Source organism: Amblyomma maculatum, chromosome 1 (genome assembly GCF_055883805.1).
Source record: "Amblyomma maculatum isolate TAMU_Amacu chromosome 1, ASM5588380v1, whole genome shotgun sequence".
Lineage (NCBI taxonomy): Eukaryota > Metazoa > Arthropoda > Arachnida > Ixodida > Ixodidae > Amblyomma > Amblyomma maculatum.
Window position 1 is genome coordinate 210,094,479 of NC_139344.1, and position 14,673 is coordinate 210,109,151.

The 14,673-nt window shown below is 48.6% G+C and overlaps 1 protein-coding gene across 2 annotated transcripts in view; it reads right to left on the minus strand.

Annotated features, from left to right (window-relative positions):
• Positions 1 to 14,397, minus strand: part of LOC146205496 (T-box protein H15-like) — a 93,550-nt gene extending 79,153 nt beyond the window's left edge. For both annotated transcript variants that reach the window (XM_084590214.1, XM_084590213.1), the window contains exon 1: positions 14,241 to 14,397. In XM_084590214.1, the coding sequence (XP_084446340.1) occupies positions 14,241 to 14,397 (157 nt within the window). The remainder of the gene's footprint in view (positions 1 to 14,240) is intronic.
• Positions 14,398 to 14,673: the final 276 nt, after the last annotated feature.

Consider the following 14,673-nt stretch of genomic DNA (forward strand, 5'->3'; position numbering starts at 1 on the left):
CACCTCAGCGGGAATCAGACTCGACAAGAGGGTCTTTGAGCTAGTTATCTTATAGCATCTCACTATACTGCTGGAGGACGACGTGCCTTCTCTCTGCCTTCCAACCCACAGAATGGAGCATGAAGCTGTTAAGAGACGAAAAACACTAAAGCAAGTTTCCTCCAAACGCTCTTTATCAAACTTTCTTCAGTTTGTTCTGAACATGACCATATACCGCACGAACACACAAATATTACCATCAATGAGTCGATCGCAGACTGAATAAGGAAAAGGGGGAAGCGGGTTATTTACTTTCTTTTATTCATCTGCCCTTTGTGTTCACAAAGGGCTTAACCTGGACTGACTTTTTTTTTTTTTTTTTGCCCCTGTCTTGGACGGGCCTCTGAAATAGCAGCGACTGAGTAGGCGGTTACGGGCATCAACCACACAGTTACGCCGCAGAAGGGGTGGTTTTCCAGAAAAAAAAAAGTAAAAAGAGATTGAGGGCTAATGGTGCGGTGCCGTTAGGAGGGCGTGTATAATTATTTGCTGTCCGCATTTCGTAATAAGTTATCTCCGCCTTTGCTCATGCTCTGTGTCCGGCGCTCCACAGAGCCTTGGCAGGAACGGAAAGTGAGCGATTCAGCCTCAGAAACTCAAGGCGGTAATTTGCGGGTCGTTAATCGGCGCAAAATGCACGCGCATACTCAAGTTTTTTGAAAGCAAACGCTGAAAATCTTGCACCTGTTCCAGAATATGACCAAATGTAAAGACACGAAGAGAAATTACGTCACTTCCTTTTCTTCAGCGCTATTTTTCCTTAATACGCACCCCACAGTACTTGACCGGCCTGGCTTCAGTTACTTCGGTCGAGGAACGTCGCCTGACGAGTGGTGCATCGGAGCGGTTAGTGTGGCAGCGTGGCGACAGGTGGCGCCACATACCACGTTGCTTAGCATTGCTTGCAGTTCAAAAGCGACGCGAGGCAGCGGTGGTCGGTCGCCGGCTCGGTGCGGTTCGATATTGGTGGGGAGCAAAACGGAGCCCGCTGCCAGGAGCACCCAGAAAGGAGGGGCGCGGCGCCTCCGCCGCAGATGGCTGGTAAGGAATTCCCTGCCTGCCGAGGGGTTCCGAATGAACAAAGCTCCCCTTATTTTCCGAGCATTTGCGCCAAACTGCGTTGGAAACGGAGCCGAGATATGCGGGCCTCTTGAGCTCGTGTTGTTGGGCGGTTATGAAAGTTACCTCCATGCTTCTGATGTGTTTGTTATGGACATCTTGTTTTTCTTGTGTGTGTGTGTGTGTGTGTGTGTGTGTGTGTGTGTGTGTGTGTGTGTTTTTATTCTTTTTTTCTGCTGCTAAACAGTTCAAAGTGCCGTATAATGGGGCAAGGGATTTCGTGGCATCCATAAGCGATACCGAGCGTGATGCCGAGCACCACTCTGCTTTAATCGCCGGACGCTTGTTTTTTATGCTCGCCCTAACATGGCCAAATGAGCCGTACTATGATTTAGTGAGTCAGTTGTCTGCCGATTAACATCTTCTACATATCATCTTCGTAAGGCGGTAAAAATTTACGATTGTGCGCTGTGGCCAACCACAAGGTATCGTATGTCGTTTACTAGATGGGCTCAGGTTATGCGGTTGAACTGTGCATCAGTGGTAATGGACGCAAAGCTACAACAGGTCAGCATTATGCGACAGACCCTGCAAAAGGGTGCGTTGAAACTTCGTGTACACGGTATCTTGGACCGGGCGCGCGCAGGCACCAACGGAATCATGCTTGGCGCTAACAGAAGCAAAAGCATACGAAAAAGAAATGCAAACACGCCTCATAACAAGTATGACTGGAAATAAAAATGCAAACAGTGCCCAAAGCAGCTATTGTGCAAGAGACCCGGAACGCACGCTTCTGTCAATGCGAATTAAGCCGAACTCAAATGCTTCATACTCCCGAAGCATTTTTTTACGTATATAATTAGCTACGATTGAGAAAATAGAAAAGAAGGTTTGGTTCATCGGGTTTAACGTTCCAAAGCGACACAGCTACTTAGGCTATGAGAGACGGCGTTGTGGAGTTTCGACCCCCTGGGGTTCTTTAACGTGCACTGACATAAAAGAGGCATTTCAATTTTACCCGATCGCTCCTCCGAGGAAACGATTTCTAGGAAACTGCGCTTAATGTGACCAGCGGCTGCTAATATCGGCGCCCACAGTGAACGCATAATTAAAGCGCACCCTCCACACTAACGGCGGAGACCTCACGCATGTTATGAGAACCGCGTCATACGCTTGCAGCCACATTTATTTCTCAGGCTGCCGAAAATAACAGCAGCTTTAGCGCGTCACATCGAAATACCGCTCACAGTTCAACACCATCACGCGATTGCGGGAGCGCGTTTTCCTTGCCGCTTATACGAGCTCGTAGATTTGCTTCGATGAGGCAGCTGCTCGGCCGGGACAACTGTCGATAGCCCTCGGTAGCGCCTCCCGAAGACGGCGGTCGCAGAAACTAGATGCTGCCGGGAGCGCAAAACACGAAAGGGCGGAATGGCAGACGAGGCGCGCAAGCCCAAAGGGGAAAGAAACGGAGGAGAAAAAGAAAAAAAAAAAAAAATGCCGAACGGGCTCTCCCTCTCGCCTTTTCTGCTGAGCGAGACCCAAGGCGCTCGCAGGTCAATAGCCGACAGAGTCGGCCTTTCTGCGAGACAACCCGGCGAAGCTTTTCGAGGCAATCGCAGACAGTTTTGTGAAATATACCACGCGGTCATCGCGGCGAGGCGGCTTCCAACGACAGGTTTCGCAGCGCGGCCCGGTGCAAGCCCGAAAAACAGTCATTTCGAACTGGGGTCAAGTCCAGCGGCCTGTCCGGCTGGCAGCGTCTTTTTGACACACGTTGCACTCTGTCGCAGGCGGCACGGCAGGCCAGGTCGCGCCCCGGCGCGCAATGTGTATCATCAAGAATCGCTCGCGTGCCAAAGCGGCTTCCTCGCACCGCTCGGTGCGCTGCCGTTTTCTTCCTCGAGCTGCCCTTCGCGCTGCTGGGAAGGTTTCGGCCCTCTATCGAAATTTACGCTGGGCGATGAAGGCTGACACGCTGAGACGCAGTTAATCGGCGAGTGGTTCTCGACTCTGCGGTCCTGAAAGTGGGCGGTGTTATCCCCTCGAACGTTCTGCTATATATGCCGGTTATAAAATTGCCTCACAAGTGTAGCCCCTTCCGCGTGGCATGGCACGCGCGACGTTAACCCTTTAATGCAGATATTATGAACGAATGGAAGAAAAAAATAAATAAATGCTGCCATAGTGTTCTAGCTGATATCCCCACATTCGAAAGGCATTATTAAAATTCTGTTCCAGCGTCCTTAAAATTTTATAAATCGGCATGTTACCAATTAGTTACACCACTAACAATCGGCCAGTTTTGAGCACAGTCTGAGTTGTGTAAAAAAAAAAAAAAAGATATCAAACTAACTCGGATGCATATATACAAGCCGAAAAACTTATTTTTATCCAACAGTTGTACTTTTGTGCCCCCAAAAGATTTCTCAGGAAATGAGAAGTCAATTTTGGGACGCTGGCTGGAAGCTTCCTCTTTTCTTTCACATATAGCTTCCTCACAGATTTTTAAGTCATACATTTTGACCAGAAACTGTTGGCTTTTCATAGCATATGTTGACATCATACTACATCCTATTACAGTTCCTTGCAGTAATATGTACACGGCTTGAGAACGGTATGCCACAATTTCTGCGGTGCAGTAAAGAAGCGTTAACCTTTTCAGAAACTGTCTACGGTTTCGGCATGCTGTCCCCATTGCTCACGCTAAAAGATAGCAACTTTCGATTTGTATGGGTACAAGAGCGTTTCCTATGTGGCGCAGTAACACGAGGAGCAAAAGTACGTTATTGATTTGAACAACTTGGACGGAGGCATGCTTCAGTCTGCTGGTCATATATTGGCGAGATGACGAAGACAAGCCCAATTCGCCTGAACGTTGGTCATCGGACTTCCCTCCTTACGAAGGTGACAGTTAAAAAAAAATCGATTCTCCTGCCTTTCTCCTAGCGTTCACCTGCACATTGCTTTTTCCTGCGTCCTTGCATGTATAGCGGCATGCACTCAAGTATGTTCACTCCATGGAGAGCGGCATGACGCGTATATGTTGAAGCGGCAACACGTCCGTGAAGTTCTGCCAGGATGATGTACTTCGGGTACTAGACTTTAATAAGGTAAGTGTATTCTGGGTTGGGTTCGCGCCCCCCTCCCCCTTCCCCCCCCCCCCCCCCCCGCCCTTACTAACAATCGAGCGTATAGTCCTTTACAGAGATTGTTGTTGGGGGGGGGGAGTTGAGGAGTTTACACCAGAGTTAGCGTGCATTTGATGAGAAAGATTAACAGTCCCCTCCCTCCTCCTAAGCGAGAAATTGTCCGTAGGAAAACCATATTGAAGCTCATTTTGCGGTTATAAAAGTTCAACGGAAACATAGTTGAAGTGGACACCCCTCAACCAGTCCCTCAAAGAGCGAGCGATGAATCCTCCTATGTTATGAGATCTCACTTTGACTCATCGGCCTCCCATCGGCTGTCCCTTTCGAGAAGAAAACGTGAGCCCATATACAGTTACTCCGTAAAGAGAGCCAAAGTATCGAATACTCTAGAAGATTTCTCTTTGTACGACGGACGCCTTCCAAAATATAGGGCACTGCAGCCGTACATTACTGTTAGTTCGATGTCGAAGTCAGAGATAAAAACAGATGAGGTTCTTAATCAGTTTCCAGAAAAGTTGGAAGAACGGACATTGCGGTCTCACTGCGTGACAAGGTCTATAGTGCGCCGTGGAAAACGTCACACTTCCTGTTGCCTGAGGGAGGTCGAAACGAGAGGGTGGAGTGGTAGCACTTCTTTTAGCTCACGAAACCTTCGACATGATGTTGCGCGAGGAACGGAGAGGCAGTAATCAGAAGCCCTGTAGTACGAGAGGCCTATTCCACAGTGTCAGTGTGTCGGTTTCAGCGCAGGCCGCGCATCTCCGGTGTCCTAATCCTTACACGCGCCATGGATGGACCTAGTTGAAGTTTGCCTACACTTCTTGCGTAAAGACACTCTACTATAAACAGCGTCAGTATGGTGACGTCATGAGCAGTACCGAAACATCGGAAGGATATATTTCTGTCAATGCAGCATTTTGAAGAAGATGCAATAACGGTAGACCTGCAGACGCTGTGTAAGACTTGTACCTTGCGCCAGTCAAACTCTCAGATCTTATGTTGAGCCCCATACTTTTTTTTTTGTCCATATGTTTCAGTACTGTACTGCTGTCAAAGTGGGGGCCCGTGGCTTTGTCGAGCTGTCAAACGACGGCTTTTACTCTGGGCTGGCGCCATAATTTGTACCACGATAGCAAATAAATTGAATTGAATCCTGTAACTCAGCTCATGCGACTTTATGCATTTGAAAGACACCTATAGAGAATACTGTGATAGCGACAAGACTAGTACAAAAAAAAAAAAAAAAAAGTCACTGCTGAAGAAACGCCTGAGAACATCTTCCATATTCATCCGTTGCCCAAAAATATATCCATTGTGCACACTTTCTCTTTCGGACAGCTTTCCAAATGAAAATCTCAACCTTAGCTTTCTTCAAGAGAGACGGGAACTGAGGAGTGGGGAAGTATGTGGTCCAATCTTAGTGAATAGCTAGAACGCATATATATACGCCCATCCTTTTCTACTTTCAACAACCGAGACGTCTCAATGGGAACGACAGAATGTCGAGCGCTTCTCGTTTCCCCACACAAATCTCTCGGTCTGTATGCGTTCTGCAAGAGATAGTGCTCAAGTATATGGTTCGGTGAGGACACTCAAAAGGCTTTAAAGCTATATATGGCGATATGGCATACATAAAGGGGCGGTTCACGTAACTCGCACGCGCCGATGTCACCGCCTCTGTGTTGCACGCGACTCGGACTCTGCATGTACTACCTGATTACATAGTGTATGTATACCCGGATGGCTGGATTGGCATCGCTGCCACCTGTACAAGCAGTCAAGGCCCGCTACTCCTCGCTGTGTATTCGGCGCCTGCGTGACTGTGGTAATAAATTTGCGCGCACGCCGCAGTGGCTGCCCGTTGTCTCGGAAGGCGGGATGAGCCGCACGCGACTCCTTGAGGTCCACGCACTTGGGCGTGAAGAGGCCGCGGAGGCGGCAGAGGTGAGATGATAGCGAGACACGCCATCGATGCCCCGATAGGTGGTGCACGCTCGGCAGCGCCCATTACGGGGGCGCCGTCATCGTTGTCCACGCTTCCCCAGCGTCCGTAATGAACGGCGCGCGAAACCCGTGTCAACAGGGCGCCGAAGCCGTGTCCGCGACTCGTTCTCGCCGCGTACACGCCTGTATCTGCATGCACGCCCCCGTGCGCGACATCCTGTTGTCTGCGCGATTGTCCCCGATCTGTAATCAGCCTGGGCGAGCTACGCATGCTTCACTAGGCGCGCAGCTGTACAGCGCGTGGCACCTGGCTAGATCAGCGCGTGCATATTCATGGGTTTCGGCGCCCCGGCGTTGGGAAACGGGCTTCCACGGGCGCGCGCCGCGGCGAAGCGCATTTCGCCAGCATCCCCCGAAAGATGTGAATACAGGCCTTATTAAGACACGACAGTTCCGGCATATATATGGGCTTCGCCAATCCCCGGCAAGCATTGTCCGCTGAGAAGAGGCGACAAACGGCTTCCTTTCGCCTTGACTCGTCACGGGGGCACACATGCATGCGGGTCGCCATTGTATCCCTCGAGCGTCCCCTCCGGTTTTCCCTCACTGCCTGTTTCCATTTTTTTCTTCTTTCTTTTCCCCTTTAACTCGGCACCAAAGGACTCGGCTGTACGCGCTCGGCGACGTTCGTCTACAAATGGTCCACGCGCGCAGGTGTATACGGTCCTCGACACCGCATCACCCACGGCGGCTAACATTACGTCAGATAAGCCATTTCGTAATCAACTTTGAGGAATCTGCATCGGTTCAAGCGCGTTCCGCCTTCACGGCGTTGCCAACCGATGAACAGACTGCATCTCATATTCGTTGTGCTGGAATGCAGGACATCCCCGTCTGAACTTCTCCACTGTGCTGATTCCCAGACCCGTGTGCGTCGAAGCGACGAAGACGTATACGCTGAAATTGGTCAAAAAGTATTATCTCTTCTGTTGCTTTGTCACCAATTGGTGTCTCTGCGTGCGTAAGATATAGATATACGGGAACGTGCGTGAGGCTGGAAGGCCTGCATTACCTTAATATGTATAGATATATATTGCTGCGAGCAAGAGATTGTACGAATAACTGGGAGCTTTTCTACTTGAATGAAATCTCACCGGGCTTATGCACGCAAGAATATCTGTATTGCGCTGCAGGAAATGTGTGAGGTGGCACTATATATAGCACAAGACAGAAAGGCGCGGATTTTTTCAAGAGCCACACTCTAAACGCCAAGTGCGGGTGAAATGGGGCTAACTGCAGTAGTTTAATCCTCGCGACAAACGACTTGTCCGCAGCAAGGAGAACTGTGGCTGATGACGTCCTTGTAGTTGTCTCTGGGGGAGTTTTTGTGACCGGAGGAGGGCGAAGTGTTTTATGCATAAATAGCACAGCCGCCATTTCCCAAGCCACCGACCGCTGAGTGCTTTTCAGTCTGTTCTGGCCCGTGGTGCCCAAGTTGCAAGTTTACCATTGCCAAGAGCACAGTATAGAAAGTGACATTTCATTTTACAGGTACAAAATAAACTAAGTATAGGTAATACAAGCATACACAATACACATTGAGAATATGCTTTGTGAAATATCAACAGGGTACACTGGGAGGTTTTGGGAGCCCTTATGTCCTTCTTATAGGCCATATTCGGTGTATGTTGGTTTTGCAACTGTAACTCTGTACGTACATGCTATTGTTATTATGTCCTGCCCTACTGAACCAAACACCTTTATCCTTACTCTTCGCGCCCTAGTGTTTTACTTTGGCCTTCATAAATTAGCTATGTGTTTAGGCTGCTTGTTATGTGCATTACAGCGCTGTAGAAAACAGCATGCGTGCGTGAAACACTGGAGGAGTTGCGTAACATAGTTAAGGTAAATTAGGGAGTGATTACCCGTTAGCGTGCACCTATAAGCGCAGCCATGCATGCGTAAAGGAAAGCTTCCCTTTTCTTTTGTACCCATATGACTGCTGAGAAGAACGCGAATTAGTAATTAGTTCCTGGTTGAAATCTACTCCACCTTGAAGGTTTTCTTTAAATACATTGGGATATTTGAAGTCAGTCACATCAAACGACCTACTCTGAGTGTTTGACATCGTGGATTTCGAGCTTATCCGTGATGATCTTGGAAACTTTCGTCTGTATACACAGGCCTTTCCAATACATAGTTCTGTAATACATAGTTCTGTAATACATATAGAGGCATATCGCCTTCGGAGGTGCTCTTCAGATGGCTTTTTTCGTATACCTTGGTTTGTTTGGTTTACGAAAAGCTTCTTTTACGCAGTATAAAACTGCGTTCGTTGGCTGTTTGTTTAAAAAAAAAAAGCATCTCTCGACTTACGCATGCAGTGCATATAAATATAGGGATCACTTTGCAAGCGCCCCTAAAATGCAGCACGGAATCGGGAATGAGATAAATGCATATCAATAGGTTATAAGCAAGCAGGATGCCCAGCCGTTCACAAGCTATAGCGCACCAGCGTTTCTGTGTAAGCGTCCAATGTGAGCAAGGTAGGACTTGCATTAATTACACTGATGCCCCACTCGATCATAACGACGACTGATTTAGGATGCATTGCGAACAGCTATAGCATGATGTTGAGAGATTTATCTTAAAATGGAAGCCATCTATTCATGTGACCGATTTGGTCATGGCAGAGTTCATGAAATTTTGAACAGCCGTCAGCTAACTTTTTACGAGTGTGCTCAGGTACTTCAGTGATAACTCGCGGCCAAGTCGCCTGATACTGATGCACGGAGCGGGCGCATTTGCATGAATTTAAGGCCATAGGAAAGGCGCCTTGGGTTTAAGGTCCCAATGCAACAACGGCTATGAGGAACCTGTACTAAAGGGCCCCGGTTATTTCGACCCCCTATAGTTCTTTAACGCGCACTGCCATCGCGTATACAGTACACGGGCGCCTTGCGTTTCTTCTCCATTGTGACACTGCCGCCGCGGCAAGAAGTGAATCCGGGTCGCTGCTGACTGCATCGTTCAAGGGAGCGCATTTCTACACAACGCTCTGCAATGTTTACATTAATAGAGCAAGCAACTGAGCAAGTATTGGACACAGAAGTCACCGAGTTGCAACACAACAGAGTAGCCGGAGCCCGCTGTGGTGCTGCATGGAATAGAGGCGACGTTTTGTGCACAATGCTCGGCTGCACCTTGCAACGCGGGCATGCATGCAGCAGCGACGACCGCACAAAAACGAAACTGTCTCGTTTGGCGTTTGTGGGTCGCCGGTAACAAACAGCACGCACAGAACAAATGTCCCTCATTCATGCCGCAGTATTCTTTCAAGTACACCGTATACAGAATGTCGTAGCAAGCTCGGATAGAGTGCACTGACGACAGCTATCGAAGTTTCGAGGCATCACAGAGGGACATCACACACAATGTGAACCAGATTCTCCTGACCGTCTGATTACAAGCGCGACAAATGCGAAATAACTTTTGGTCTCCTCCGATGTTTATGTGGTGCGAATAAGATCTTTGAAATCAGGCATTTTATGCTGAATAAGTTTCTTATGATTTTTCATGGGGCAGAACCGTCAGGGTAATAAAAATGACAAAAATGGCAGCGAAAAGCAAAAGAGGCGAGGTGGGTATATGTGGCATAAATATAAAACATACACTAAAATGGCAACTTCCCACAAAAGCACGTGTGCAGCACTAGGTCAGGCGTCAAAGTGGTTGAAATGGAAACTATACAACAATGGTGTAGTCACCCGTGCGATACCAGTGATATTCCATTCGGAAAACTTTAGAAGAAACAAATAAAAAAACATTGCTGAAAACGGAATGTTTATACAAAAATGCTCGTCTTTTTTTTTTTTTTTCAAATTGCTGGAGCTCCAGGGAAAGATCCATGCAATATATATATATATATATGTTTGGGTCTAAGGGAAAACATCATTATGGGAAAGGCCTCTGCCAGCCTGTGTGCGCAATGCATGCCTTCACGATACAATAAATACGATAAATGATACAACCCGCGTGAAGCGCAGATAAGGAGCAAGAAAAGTGCTTGAAGCATGAAGTGCAAAGTGGAATTTCTCAGATTTTTTTTTTTTAAACGTCGTCAAGAGCCCTGAGATGTCGAGATAAATCCGACAGACGGATATATTTATCAGCGTGAGTCCTGTTATAGTGCACTGTATGACAACTGATAGAGCCAGCTGGGTTGAGGAAGCCCCGATTATTCTTCAGATGTCTCTCAGAAAGAGCATTAAAAAAAAAAAAAAAAGATATCGTGTTTGATGGCACAGCATATGCCGAGTAATATGACCTCTTTCTTTATTACACCCATTTTGTTGTGCACCCGTATTGTATGCTGCAGTCAGTGAAAACAACAATGCATAGAGAAGGATGTATTGTGGCCCCGCCGGGGTGGCGCAGTGGTTACGGCGCTCGACTATTGTTCCCAAGGGTTCGGGATCGAACCCCGGCTTCGACGGCAGCTTTTCGATGGAGGCGAAAAGCAAGGCGCCCGTGTGCTGTGCGATATTAGTGCACGTTAAAGAACCTCAGGTAGTCGAAATTTCCGGAGTCCTCCACTACGGCGTCTCTCATAGCCTGAGTCGTTTTTAGACGTTAAACCACACAAACCAAACCGATGTATTGTGCAACCAACCTTCGATGGCTTCATGAAACATTGTTGTCTTAGAAGACAATGCACAAGCTGATTCCTTTGAACCAAGACTGTTCTGCATAAGCAGACATGGCAGTAATTGAATTACAGGAATGGTTGCCATGGGACAACCGCGCTAAGTGATGCTGCTGCACAGAAGGAGGGAATTACAGTAATGGAATTACTGTAATTTGATTACTTTTTCCGGTAATTTGTAATGTAATGAATTACTTTTTGACAGTAATTTCGCAGCAAAAGTAACTTTCGAAGTTACTAAAGTGCGCCACTACTCCTTCAATAGACAACAAAGTAGAGTGCCGCGAAAGCAGGAGTGACGTGCGGCAAACCGAAGCCAGCGTAACGGATCGGCAAAAGGAGACAGAATTGAGCAGAACAGTGCGTCTGAAACCTTCTGTGCAGCAGGGTCACTTAGTGCGGTTATCCCATGGCAACCATTCTCCAAGCAGCAGTATATACAGGGCGCCAAGGGAATACCGAAGGGGCAGATGGTGCAAAGAGGCCGGAGTTGAAAACTAGTTGGGAGCGCGGCGCAGGGGCACTCCCTGTTGCGTCGGCTATGGCACAGTGGTGCCTGGTTACACTCGTCACCACGGGGCGAGGGAGGGTGGCTGGGGGGAGACAGGCGGAAGGGTCCATGAAGTGAGCCACCGTGGCATGAACATTACTGAGTGCAAGGTGCCGACGTCGATTCTTGGGACTGCGGAATCAATAAATAACCTAGCTTCTTCGGGCCCTTCAAATGGTGAAGACAAATATATACGGGCCAGCAAGACGCTGGGATCGCCGCTCATTTCACGACCATTCGACTATGCTTCTGTTTTGTTGTTTTTTTGCGATTGTCTTATTTTTGTAATGGCAAGCGCTGTAGGAAAGACGGAAGGAATAGCTCTCTCAGACGGAATTTCGCGGGAAGATGAAAGAATGTGCGTGCTTCGCGTCTGGAGAACAAGTTTAGTTTACTAGCTTTACTTTGTTTTTGCATGGATGGAAACTAGAAAGTAATTTAAAAGCAGTTGAATTACTCAGCAGAAGCAATTGCAATGTAATTTCATTACTCTTTGGGAGCAGTAATGAGTAGTGTAATTTAATTACCTTCCTGCGTTTTTCAGCGAAGTAATTAGCAATATAACGTAATTCCTTTTCAAAAGTAATTTTGCCACGCATGTGCACGGGCAGACTTGTACAGGACCAGATAGCTTCATAGTTAGTACCCTGATTAACTGTTCAATGCTATGCGTTCCTTTAAACTACATAAAATTTCCCAGTGTTCTTTAATCTGGATTAGTACCCACACCAATTTTACCACTCAGTGCTGCTTTATCGTTAAAACGAAATTCACACAGATTAACGTTTTTCATCTTTTTTTAATCTGTCCCTTTCGCCTCATTTTGCACACCTGCAGGTGTGCCAACAGTATATAAAGGGCCCACCAGGTAAACTTTTTCACTTACCAGCGTGTAGTGAGTAAAACGTATTTTGCCCGTGACAATTAACAGCTACAATCATATATGGCAAAAAGTAACACACATAACTTGATCATTGACTGACCGGGCGCAACAAGACGGTAGTAAACACACCACGAAATCGCATCCTTTACCTATATAGGCAGAATTTCACCACGTGCAACGTTATTTTCACTGTAATTACAAAAAAAAAAAAAAAAGAAACCGCCGTATATATGCTTGTTGGACTGCATGCATATATAGACCATTCTCGTACGGTATGGATAACGAACGCCGAAATAAAAATGACAACAGAGGTTGTCATGTACAGCGCGTGCATACAATTTTGTGGCGTGTAATTATTGAGCGAATGCGCGTGAGCTGTGCCGCGGATGGATTGAACGGGGAAATATTCCAATGAACGGTAGCAAAGCGAACGCCTTGGAGAACGAGCTTCGAAACCTAAGCCATGCAGACTAGAATGACATCCTCCGTATACGGCCGAGTTTGGGAGAGAGGTTGTATGTGTAAACAAGGCAGCATCGTATAACAGCAGTGGGTGAGGAGGACAGTTCGCACGCGGCCCCGTTCATATATATATATATATATATATATATATATATATAGTATGTTCATAAAATAGTGCTCTTCGAAATTACACCCTCCGCATTACTTCTGATGCTCCATGGGCATTCAGAGACGACAAAGAATAAACACATGTTTCATACTCTACTTGCGCACATAATTCGCGCTTAAAGTTAGTATACTGCAGCTTCAATTTCGGGATTGAAAGAGCGATTTTATGTTTATCGGAGCCGACAGAAACGATGCTACCATAGTGAACTCACGAAAAGAAACTACGGTTCGAGCTGTATACCCGCGACACCCTAAGCCGATAAGCTGCATCATTGGCAAACTGCACGGGTAAAGCTTCGCGTCCCACCGCGAAACGAAATCCTCCCATGGATATAAACTAACGTCTCAAATCACCCGACATTAAGTTTGTACATTTTCTTTTCTCTACTAGGACGAAGCCCTCGTCTTGCATGCAACCCTCAGGGAGCCGGCAGAACATGCAAGCTTTATCAAATGCATTGCACGGTCTCTTCTATTTCTTGAGTCTGTCGTTCCACGCTTGTTGAACAAAAAGTATTCCTGTCGAGCGGTTCGGACGACCTGCCCGTAAGATAAGAGGGCAGCTCATGAACCATTTTAATGCGCGTTTTAGTCATTCATTGCGACAAATCAAGAATCGAGTACCACCAGCCCTTGAACGAGAAGTATACGCGATATTACAGCTGTCCATTTGTCAAGAAAAAGTGCCAAGAAATCTTTATCATGCTCGTATTGTCAGCCGACATACAAACGTCTCCTGTTGTCGAAACCGTAATGCACAAGTCCACGCCTGTGTAAACTGTGAAGTCCGCTGGCGAGTGTTTCGTTTTATTATTTCCTGCTGCTCTTTTCGTGAGGTAGGCATTGAGAGGCAGGCATACAAAAGCCAAGGCGGCGCGCGTTCGTACCACCGCGTATAAACTGACAGCGTCGGCGTAATGACACGCTGCTGTTGTTGACAATAAATAACACGACGCGTAAAACGCGTGGGGCCATCCAGCCTGCCTGCCTGTTGCGTTGAGAGGTCTTAATGACCCATACCGAGGCGTCATTAGCGCAATCCGATGGAGTGCTCCCAAGTGGGGGGTGCCAGTAGCGCTCCCCAGGCCCGCCGAGCGGGCTTTGTCGCAGGTGCCCGCGACCTGTCTTCAGACGACAGGTCGAGGTCACGTGGGAGAGGCCCTCCCGCAGGACCCGTGCGCGGGTGGTCTCCGGCGCGCGCGCCCCACTTGGGCCTCCATGACCCCGACGAGCCCCCAGCGGGGAGCGCGGTCACTGACAGCTGCTGCGTGTACTCACCGGCGTCGAGCAGTAGCGGCGGTCCGGGAGTATCGGCGTCCGAGCCGTCGTTGGAGCTGTCGCAGGGCCGGCGGCTGATGAGGGCGTCGATGGAGAAGTCCTTGGCCCGCGCCGACATGGGGCTGGCTCTGGCGGGTTCCATGTGCGCCGCCACCATAGAGTCCGGCGGCCGGCTGACTCGTATCCGTGCGCGGACGCCGCGGGGCTCGGCCGGGGTCCGCTTGTGGCGCCCCAAGCGGCTCTGGGCAACGCCTCCGGCCGGAGACCGAGGGGAGCGAGCTGGCGGGACGCGCGCGCCGCTCGCCCCTCCCCGCCGCCGGGGGCGGGCGGACCGCCGCGTACGCCCATTGGACCGACGATGGCGAGGGGCCCTTGGCCTGGCGGCAGGGGCAGCCGCAGCCACCCGCGCTCTATTGATCGAAGCCGCCGCCAG